This window comes from Echinops telfairi, unplaced genomic scaffold (assembly GCF_000313985.2).
Source record: "Echinops telfairi isolate 266 unplaced genomic scaffold, ASM31398v2 ScPeMD7_1713;HRSCAF=2227, whole genome shotgun sequence".
Classification (NCBI taxonomy): domain Eukaryota; kingdom Metazoa; phylum Chordata; class Mammalia; order Afrosoricida; family Tenrecidae; genus Echinops; species Echinops telfairi.
In genome coordinates this window covers 16,072,203-16,083,775 of record NW_022105611.1, presented here as the reverse complement: position 1 = coordinate 16,083,775, position 11,573 = coordinate 16,072,203, and the positions used below count along the sequence as shown (strand labels likewise).

The 11,573-nt window shown below is 41.2% G+C and overlaps 1 protein-coding gene across 2 annotated transcripts in view; it reads left to right on the top strand.

The window, feature by feature from the left end:
- The first annotated feature begins 449 nt into the window (after nucleotides 1–449).
- The window catches only part of AAMDC (adipogenesis associated Mth938 domain containing), a 30,688-nt gene continuing 19,564 nt past the window's right edge, over nucleotides 450–11,573 (top strand). Inside the window, exons 1-2 of one of the 2 annotated variants that reach the window (XM_045293220.1) lie at nucleotides 450–508; nucleotides 3,826–3,964. In XM_045293220.1, the coding sequence (XP_045149155.1) occupies nucleotides 3,833–3,964 (132 nt within the window). In that variant the 5' untranslated portion in view covers nucleotides 450–508; nucleotides 3,826–3,832. Of the gene's footprint in view, nucleotides 556–3,825; nucleotides 3,965–11,573 lie in introns of both variants that reach the window. The other variant, XM_004708850.2, reaches the window with a different exon arrangement.

Here is an 11,573-nt window from a genome sequence, read left to right as displayed (position 1 = left end):
TGGGGTGGTGGTGAGGGGGAGTGCGGGTGTCGGGGGTGGCAAGGTGGTCTTACAGACGACAGGAGGCGCTGTCGAGTGGGTTGCCCTGCGGACCCGAGCGTCTCAGGGACGGCGTCGCGATCCCAGAATACAACGGAGTCCCGGAGCAGTCGAGAACCGAGTCAGACGGGAGAAAGAGAGGCACTCTGTGCCTTTCACTTTCCTCCCCCTTTCCTCCCGTACCTCACCCCGCCCACTTCGGGTTCGCCACGGCCTCGTGTGACAGGGGGAATGAAAACAAGGGAAGCCGGGCGAGGAGGCTGGCTAGAAGCTGGAGAGGCGGAACTTTTCAGGGACGGTGGCCAATCAGCTTGGCGAGGGCGGGGGTTTTTGCTCTGACTGGCCGATAGGCTTTTTCGGGGCGGGGCGTGTGAGAGGGGCGGGGAGCGCGCCGCCCAGTGGTTGAACCCACTGAGGTGAGAGGTAAAGCACGGAAACGTCTGCGCTAGCGATTCCGGGGGAGATTTCGGTGAGTTTTGAGGGGACCCTGGAGAACTGAAGTTGAACAACAAGAAGGTGAGGGAAATTGAGGATATTAGCACATGGAGACTAGAGGGGGGAAAAGCAAGACTTTGGGAGGATGTTCGAAAGAAACAAGAGTCTGAGACACGAAACTGTCCGATGACCAGGATGCTAGAGGAACGGGTTTGTCCTGGGACCCTGTGGGTGTCACGAGGGTAAGAAGGGACTGGGTTCTTCTCACGAACCGGGGTGTTAGGGAAGGGGCCTTTATTGAGAGAACGTAATCTGAAGGTAGGTCAAGCTTCCGTTGAGGGATAGCGCTTGGTAAAGGACTTAGTGAAAAAGCAAAATACCGTATGTGGTAGGGGACAAGGTTCCACATTGTCGGGGCACAGAAGTGAACATTCTCCCACAAAGAATCCCAGAGAAAAACCACCAATCAACTGCAATGCAAAAGAGAATGTACAGCTTGGGAGGCAATAGGCAGAATGATTCCGAACCTGAGCTTTTAATTCAGCCAGACGTAAGTGATCTCGCTGAATCTGCCGGAAGGTTCGTTTCTTTAAACTTCTATAAATTGGACATAATGATAATAGCTGCATAACAGAATTTTGAATTCACAGGAAATTGATTAGCATAATGCCATGGTACATTGGAAGTACTTAAAAATTTTTGTTGCTATGCTGGAGAAATCAAATTCAGCTATAAGAATTCAGCCTACAGTTTTAATTTGCGTACAATTCACTTCTTTGTAAAATCTTCAAAGTGATACTTAAAAAGACTGTAAAGTACAAGCTATGTTTACAACAGCAGTTTTAGTGTTGTGGTGGTGAAGTACTTGACTGCTAACCAAAAGGTCAGCTGTTCAAACCCACCCCCCCTTGGATGGCAGCTATGGCTGATTGCTTTTGTAGAGATTTACATCCTTGGAAACTTTATGGGGTAATTCTACTCTGCTCACTAGGGTTCCTATGAGTGTGGATCCACGTGATGGCAACGCTTTAGAGTAATTTGTGATTAAATGTGTAGGAAAATTTACGATTAAAGGAAGATACTATGTTGTTTGTCTGGGGAGGTCAGATGCTTAGACATCCTCCCTGGAGGCAGACTGCTATAAGGGGGAGCATAGAGGAAGAGGGGAAATGAGGAGCTGATACCAAGGGCTCAAGTAGAAAGCAAATGTTTTGAGAATGATGATGGCAACAAATGTATACAGGTGCTTGACACAATGGATGTATGTATGGATTGTGAGAAGAGTTGTCAAGCCCCCAATAAAATGATTTAAAAAGACTAGCAAGCACTGTCTTTGAGCGGCTGGTGGTTTCAACCTGCTGACCTTGCAGTTAGCAACACCATGAGTAACCACTATACCACCAGAGCTTCTAGATAATCAATAAATGGTGTCTATTCTCTTCCTTTTATTTAAAGAAAGAAAAATAAAAAACATTTTTTATCCAATACTTGGAACAAGTGTAAATATTACTTAGAATAACAAAACATAATTATTGTCTTCGAGGAGCTTATACCCTAATCGGAACAATTTTTAGACATACACACACAATAATTTAGTGTGGCAATTAATCTTTTAAAGAATAAACCAGGAAGTATTTGCACGTAGAAAATAATCAGATTCACATAGAATAAAATAAGGCTTTCAAGAAGGGGGGGTGGGGGTGGGGGTGGGGAATGGGAATTTATATAATACCTATGACAAATATTTATTTTTCAATATATGAAACAATTAGAAATAAAACATATTGACATAATAGTCAAACCTACAGCCACTACCACTGAGTTGATTCTGACTCATAGTGTCTTTATATAGACTCTAAGACTAAATCTTTAAGGAAGCAGTCAGCCTCATCTTTCTCCCATGGAGAGGTTATTGGGTTTGAACTACCAACCTTGTCATCGTTAGCAGCCCAATGCTTATCCCAAGTGTGGTAGTTATATAATCGTTTGCCAATTTGAGAGGATTATGAGTGAAGGGGTGGAGTCTGGCCTGTCAATCAAGATATAACTAGTGAGGCCTCTGTGTAGACATGGCCTTCTCCTGAGAATTCTGGGAACTCCTGTATTTTTCCTCCTTGGAGGCGGGAGACTCCTCTCTCTCCTTGGAGACTCTCTACTGAACAAGGCTACTCCCTGGGAGATGCTCTACTGACAAGACACATAGCACTATGCTGATAGACCCCATGCCCTGGGAACTGGAGAAGCCACATGGACCTACCCTGATGCAAGCAGACCTCTGGAGCCAGAGAAACCACGTAGACCCCTGCCAGTGTTGAGATGCTTACAATGCCACGGGATCCAGAAGACTTCCAACCCACTGACCTGTGATCTTCCTGCATTCAATGTCATTGCATGTGCTTCATGAGTCTGAAGAGGACTTTATAGATTGGTATCGGTCATACCAGCTAATCTTGGACTTATGGACTTGATCTGGACTGGGTTAGGATGCTTTCTTCATATACAATTACTCTTTATATAAAACTTTTATACACATACGAGTCTCTATAAATTTGTTTCTCTAGTCTACCCAGACTAACACACCAAGCACCACCAGGATTCGTTTTTTGTAAATTTGAAAAATTTGAGGACCCTAATTACCAATTACTTTCAATAGGGAAACAGTTTATATTGTAGTTAACTATTGCCAATTGTAACTGAGTATTGCCAGTAGCCAAGCAGGTTATCCGTTAGGCATTGGGCTGCTAACCACAAGATTAGCTGTTCAAACCTGCCAGTCACTCCGAGAGAAAGATGAGGTGTCTGTTCCCATAAAGTGTTTTGGAAATCCTAAAGAGAAGTTCTTTTCTGTCTTATAGGGTCTCCATGAGTCTGAAGGATTCGGTGACAGTGGACTTGCTTTTGATGTCATTATTTCTTCTCCCATTTGCCTTCTATCCAGGCAATTCTAGATTGTTTTTTCCTTCAATTAGTTACTGCTCTCGAGCTGCTTTGCCAGAACCTTAAGATTTATTGTTGGCTTTTAGAAATTGGTTTTCTGCTCAGTTTGTAGTATGCCTTTAATTTCTAACTTGTTTCTGAACAGTTTTGTTCAGTTTTGTATTTGTTTCGGGAGGAGAGAATGTGTCGATCTCATCACACCATCACGCTATAGTAAATCTCCACCTTTTAATTTTAACTCTCAAAAGTTTCTTAAGGATTTTCTTTGTCGCCTCAGAAGAACTTTGTTATCTGGTTTTGATGCCTGGGTATTTCAGGGCCTCAGAGAATGTGGGCTGCCTATCCTTGTACTTTTAGAGCTATTTAGTAAACCTAACTTCACAAATAAAATGGTTTACTTTTCTTCTCATTTAGGCCTTCTATGTCTTCCCCTGAAATTGCTTCCCTCTCCTGGGGACAAATGAAAGTCCAAGGCTCTACCAAAACCTATAAGGACTGCAAAGTGTGGCCAGGGGGCAGTCGAGCTTGGGATTGGAGAGAAACAGGAACCGAGGTAAGATTTTGGTGCTTCGTTAACCATGTATGTCTAAATGATTTACAACTCCTTCAGTCTTAAGAAACAAGTGAAAAGAAAGAACTATTACTCTTTTGAGCTCGCTCGCTCTCTTTTTTTTTTTTTAGATATAATTCAGATAGTCTAGAACTCACACTTTTGCGATGCAAGCCAGTGGGTTTAGTGTTTTCTTAGGCATATACAAAAGAAAAAAGAAAAAAATCAACTTATTACCATCAAATTGGTTCTGACTCATAGTGACCATATAGGACAGAGTACAACTGTCCCTGTGAGTTTCTGAGACTGTAAATCTTTATAGAAGTAGAACGTCTCATCTTTCTTCTGCAGAGTGGCTAGTGGTTTAGAACTGCTGACCTTTCAGTTAGCAGTCCAAAGTGTAACACACTACACCACTGCGCTCCTCATAAACATAGGCATCAATTTTAATTCCAGAACATTTTTTAATCACTCTAACTCTTCATCCTCTCCCACTGTTTCCCTAGCCCTTGGGGACCACTAATCTACTTTCTGTTTCCACTATTGAAAACTTGCATATTCTGACCATTTTATATAAATGGAATCACAATATGTGACCTTTTATGTCTTTGTCCCCTCATTTAGCATAATATTTTCAAAGTTCAGCCATGTTATAGCATGTTTTAATACTTCATTCCTTTTAATGGGGAAATAATATCCCCTCCGATAGATAGATAGATATACCACATTTGTTTATCCATTCATAAGGAGATAGACATTTGGGTTTTCCCCATTTGGGGGCCATTATGAATTATACTGCTATTCATATTCATTTACAAGTTTTTTGTGGATATACATTTTTACTTCTTTGAAGTATATACTGTGTTGCAACTTAAATTCTGAGCACCCTAGTTTGCGAAGGGCTATGGATAGCAGTGAGAACCTAAAATCCATTTGCAGAGTCCCCACATAGAGTAATCCTCCACTGAATTCTTTGTGATCGTTGACAAAAGTAATTAACCTCCACCCCTCTCCAGCCAGCCCTGGGAAGGGTAACCTCTAGGGGCTTGCTTGGTGTGTCCTTGATGGAGATTACCAAACGGGGACACAGTACAGAGGGTTGCATAGTCCTGAGCCAGGCCCTATCCGTCTTGACCTGACAGACTAGATCAGAGGCCCTTGAGTAATCTTGTGAGCCCTTCTAATGTAATGTAGGGGTCCTAATCATGGTCCTACTCCTGTAGTCCCACCTGTAATTGTGCTGTATTGATCTGCCACCAGTCATGAATTTGTGACCGGTTCCCTGTTTTCCTTGTTCCGTGCAGTATTTTAAGTAGTATCCTGACATAAATCCTAGGATGCCATTTTTACCTTATGCTTATAGCCTTCCTCAACCAGAAGATGTATCTGTGTCTTTGTCCCTTTTAAGACTTAATAAATGTTCTCCTTAAATTATACTTGAGATGGGGTTGTTTTTGTATCTTAAAACAATATCGAGAAAATTGCTGGCTCAGATAAAAACTCTATATTTTAACTTTTTGAAGAAATATTTTCCAAAGTAGACATACCTTTTTTTTTTTTTAGATATACCTTTTAATATTCCCAACAGTAGTATATGAGGATTCCAATTTCTCTATACCTGTTTTCTTCTAAGAGAATTAATGATAAACATATAGATTTAATCCTGGACTCTCAATTATATTCCATTGATCTATATGTATTTTTTTGTAATTAAATAATTTTATTAGGGGCTTGTACAACTCTTATCACAATCCACACATCCATCCATTGTGTCAAGCACTTTTGTATATTTGTTTCCCTCATCATTCTCAAAACATTTGCTTTCTACTTGAGCCCCTGGTATTCGCTCATTTTTTCCCTCCCTCCTCGCTCACCCCTCCCCCATGAACCCTTGATAAGTATAAATTATTATTATTTTGTCATATCTTACACCGTCCGATGTCTCCCTTCACCCACTTCTCTGCTGTCCATCTATTTTTATGTCATTCCTACATTGCCTTGGTGACTGCAGCTTTGTAATAACGTTCAAAACTGGGAAGTGTGTGTTTTCCAATTTTGTCCGATATCATCAAGATTGTATCCTGTATTTTTGGCCCATTGCATTTTTGTATGGATTTTTAGGATCTTATCAATCTGTGCAAAAAAGCCTGGTGGGATTTTTTGATAGAGAATATGCTAAACCATAAATCAATTTGGATAAATTGGATACTGCCATCTTAACAATATTCAGTCTTCCACTCCACAAACATGATATAGACAGATTAGGGATAAAGGGACTGGCTCTACACCAAATACCTATGCAAAACAAAAATTACCTGGCCATGCCACAAAAAAAAGGGGTTTGAAAGAAATTGGGCACACATTAGAAACCTGTGGGGAAAGACTCAAAACTGGGCATGCGCACATTAAAGTCGCCTGGGCAGGCACTGACAGTAGAAACTGGCAACCCTATCTATGTCCTACGTGTGCCTAAAGGCAGCCACTAAGAATGGCCAATAACTTCAACCACAACTTCCCAAGTGCAGGGAGGAAGCACTAAAAAGCAGGAGGGGGAACACTGAGTGCTCTCTCCCTTTCTTTCGGTCAGGCACACCTCTTTGGTTGGGTTCACAGCCTCCTCTTTTGGGCCATTTTTCACATGTTTGCCCCTTCCCAGAAGCAGCCGCGTGGTCCCCCGTGCGGCCTTGCACTCTTTCCAGGCCTAGTACGTACTATCTGAACTGCATTACCTGAAACTGCCTTTTCCCTCATAAAAGTTACCTGGACGTACAAAAGTGCTTCTGCCATGGAAATTCTTACAGCATTGAGAAGCAACCATTAGGGACAACCATCCCAGAAAGCTAACAATATGCCTTTCCTTCATGTCGTCTTTAAATTCTTTTTATGACCTTTTATGATTTTTGGCATACTAGTTTTGTACTTTTTTGTTAAATTTCTTCCTAAGTAGTGTATTCTTTTGGGGGCTTTTATAAGTGAGATGCTCCCATCGTTTCCATTTTTAGATTGTTCATTGCTAGTATACTGAGGTGAATTTTGATTTTATAGCTTGATACAACTGATGTATGGAATATTATAGGAGCTGTAAGAGCCCCCAATAAAATGATTTTAAAAATTTGATATTATATATATTCTATAAACTCGTAGCCTTTGCTTATTGGTTAATGTTTTTGATGGATTCCATAAGCTTTTCTAAATACAAGGTCATTTTATCTGCAAATATAGATTCACTTTGTTTTTTAAGTCCCTGACTAGGGCCTCCAGTACAGTGCTGAAATAAAAAGAACAGACATTATGGTATTGTTCCTGAACAAGTCACTCCATTGCCCATTTCCTGCTTATAGAATTCTGGGAGGCAGGAAGCTTTCCTTCATTTGAACTATCTCTGCCCCTTTCCATCGAAGCTGATGTGATTATTGCTTTTGCAGATGAATAGCTCCATCAGTCACTGGCTCGACAAAACATGGAGTTGACACACCCTTGGTGAGAGGTCTAGGACATACGCCCTTAGTTTGTACCATAGAATTTTCCAAATCTTCAAATGCTGGTTTCATTTTTCATAGCTCCTTTTAAAATCTATTTGCTCTCACATTCTAATCTAAATGACAAAGAGAAATCATGCTGCCCCTTTAACATTTTGCTTTGAAATCTCCTCAGCCAAATATCCTAATTCAGCACACACAATTTCTACCTTCTGCCAGGCCTATGAACATAATCCAGACAAGTTCTTTACCACTACAAAAGTTTCATCTTTCCTCCTGTGCCCACATCATATGTTCACCCTTTCCATGTGAAAATCTCATGTAACATACACATTTCTAGCAGCACTTTGTTCAAGATCATAGGAGCTGTCCTCACAGGCCTGAGTTCCTTCAGAGCACTCATCAGAATCTCTCTTACTCTCCATAATAGTACCAACAGTCTATTCAAGGCAATTTACGATCTGGTCATGAAGCACATCACATTTCTTTACCCTCTACCTATTTCCAAAAAATGCCAAACAGTTAAAATATAACCATTACAACACTAGGTGCAAATCACTACCAACTATTAAACAACTAGCATGTGCCTAGTCAAATGCAGCTTTTCAGAGTCACAAAACTAATAACATTGGGAAGCAGAAGTCGAACTTGAGACTGACTCTTAATTAATTAGGCCCATGATTTTTTTATTCTGTCCTACTGCCCTTGCCTGTTTCTATCTGAAGGTGTTAGGTTCCTGGATCGGGGTACCTTGGTTCTTTGCTTCATGGAGCTGAAAGAATTCACACAGCAGGAGCACTTTTGTAATCCAAGTGAGTTTTATGAAGGAAAGGGAAAGTTTCAGGTATTACAGCCTCAAAAAGGTGCATGCTATTTCTGGAAAGCATGCCAGATCTCACGGGGACCTAGGGAGAGGTCACAACTGAAGATGGGCGTTTCAGGGGAGCGTGGAAACACACGTGGAAGGAAAGCCAGAAGAGGAGCTCGGGAGGAATCTCACCCTCTACTTGCAGAGCACACGGGAACAAGAGAAAAGAGACGGCCCTGCCCTCGGCCTGTGTTATTTATCTCCACTGGGTGTCGTTGCGGGTATTGGCTGAGTTTGGCTGGGTGATGGAATGTGGCTGGTGCCTAGCATTGTGTGGGGGCCTCCTCTGGATTTTCCCATAGGTATCTAATTAGTGTGCCTGATTTCCGTGGCAGGGACAGCTAATTTTCGTTTAGCGCAGGCATTCAGTCGAGACAACCCCCCACTTTGTCCCTAATCTAGCCACCTGTAAAAGGTAATAACTGTCCTTTTGGAAAAGAGTTTTCTATGTGGAAATATATATTGGTTATTCATGGACACTTATGCATCCTTTTTATTAGTCTGAAAGAATAAACTTTTTAAAATCCAGACAATATATTCTAGAATTGAAAGAAAGACGAGCCAAATAGCAGCCACCCAAAGAGAACCAATGGAAGTGTGAAAACTCCCCAATCTTGATGTTACAATAAAGTTATTTTGTAGATGTAGATGTAAATCTACCGATTTTAAGAAAAAGAGATTACATTCAAAATGTGAGTAGGCTTTGTCCAGTCAGTCGAAGGCTTTCAGATGAAAAACTGAGGTTTTCTGAAAATGACACTCTACCTCAATACTGTCATACCAACTCCTGCCCGGAGTGCCCTGCCTATGGCTTTACCACAATGGCAGGTTTACCCACTCCTACACGTAAATGATTTTTTAAAAAGAAAGAAAGTCCTTTAAAACACATACATGCTATTGGTTCTGTTTCTCTGGGAAACTCTGACTGATACACTTAAAATTTATGAGGTTAATTTTGAAATGTAGACACAATTAAATTTATTAGGAAAAACAAATACTGCATCATATTTTTTTGCAATTCAAATCAAATATGATAACAGAATAGAGTGTGAAAACTCCCAAAAGTTAGACAAACAACTTTGGTGAATTCTCAGATCCTTTCAGAATCCTTTACTGAAACACAAACATTCTAGTATCCTAAAATGAATGTAATAAATTATACTGTTCTAATTCAACATTTAAATTTATAGAGACATTGCTTGTAAGATACCAGTCATTGTCTTAAAAATTGATAATACATAAATACATCAACCACAGTTTCTACCTCCTAGGAGCTCTATGGAGAAATCGGGCAAAGGAACAAGTATACTACTTATAATTGTACTTTCTGTAAAAGTACTATATGGATACTACTTGTGTATAATTGTATAAAGGTGGATAAAAACACATACAACGAAAGCAGACAGAGAGTTATGTACTACAGATTGGTTGGATGATTTAGGGGAGTCTTCACAGAAAACATGACCTTTGACCTTACTCTTCAGGAAGTTGTTTACCAGGTGAACTCAGAGAAACTAATTTACTGGTCGGAAGGACATACACATAGATACAGTAGGGTGGGGAAAGCACTAGGGTAGAATCAAGGGAAGATTTCCTCAATTGGTTACGGGTATCAACATTTAGTTTTACAGGAGAGTCTAACATTATGTAGTTAGGTGTGGTGAAATGAAGTTGCTAACATATGCTCTTCTACACATATCTTTACAACTCCCACTGAATGATGGGTGGGACCATGCAAATAGGGTGTGTGAACCAGTAGTCAGGGTGATTGGTCTATTTTGTCATTCCACTGCACCTCAGAAGCAGAAGGAAAGAAAATCCCATGAGCATCCAAAAAGAAGAGCAGCCGGCAAAGTACACACGAGGTACAAAATACCTGACTGAAGTGGTAGAGACAGCAGAGACACCAGACGCCACATCACTGAGACCCTGATGCAGAGCAGTGGGCTTCCCTGGCCCACAAGCCGAGGTGCCAAGGCAGAGGGAGAGAGAGAGACAGACAGACAGTTATGCTTGCCGGCATGGCTGAGAAGAAGCATTGCAAACAAAAGCCTTGTTTGTCTTTTCTTTAATCATTTTATCGGGGGCTCATACAGATCTTATCACAATACATACATACATCCAAAGCCTTGTATTCTTAATGTTTTATAGCCTATTTGCTTCCCCAATAGAACCCATAAACGCGAGTATTGTCCGTGAGTCCTTTGTGGCCACTGCAGTGAGTGTTCATCTCCAACAGAGAAGTGGAGTGTGGTGGGAGGAGCGGCTGGTGTCAGAATAGAGAAGGCTGGATGCTGGAGCCAGGCCTGCCCTCTGCTGTGTGGCAGTCGGCCTTGGGCTGGTGTGGAGTTGGATTCTCCTTCTCCTTCGTGTGGCTAGAGGAGGCCAGATGTGGTCTGCTTGTCATTTCCTCTGTAGGTGGCTAGATTAATATTTAAGATTTATCCATAAAAAAAAAAAAAAGATTTATCCATGTCTTAGACTCTGCCAAAGAGCTCTGTCGGCATAGTGGATTACCCACTGGGCTATTAAGCACAAGGTCTGCAGTTCATACCCAACAGCCGCTCCCTGGGAGAAAGATGAGGCTTTCTGCTCCCATGATGATTTACTGCCTCAAGAACCCAAAGGGGCAGTTCTCCTCTCTCTTGAGGGGTCAGGATGAGTCGTAATCAACTCGAACACAGAGAGTTTGGCTTGGTTCTGGTAAAGTAAAGCTAGTGTGGTGGACTTGAATCTTACTCAGGCATTATTTTAAAGTCGGTACTTAAAATGATAATTACTCAGTCCGAATCCTAACACAAATTCTATCCCTCATGTTAGAACATGTGGTTATCCTTGGTTGAGGACATAGTGAAACAATTGCTTTGTAATTAGGGTCCAAGTTTATGATGTGAGAAATGCATACCATAGTTTTAAACTCTAGAAACACATTCAGTGAGCGAAAAGGTTCACACTGTAAGTCACAACCATAAAATTGAAATGGAAGGCTTAGCAGTTACATGCCTGCTATTTCATGCTCCATCCATGGCATATGCTCTCTGGGCAGAATAACTGAATTGCTGTCACTATCAAGTAGTTATTTTTCTCTCTTTTTCTGGAAATATACAGCTAAATTCCCATAAAGGAATTGCCCCCTATTATAAATTATGAAGGGCTCATGAGGGAGAGGGGAGCGGGGAGGGAGGGGAAAAATGAGGACCTAATGCCGGGGGCTTAAGTGGAGAGGAAATGTTTTGAGAATGATGAGGGCAATGAATGTACAAAT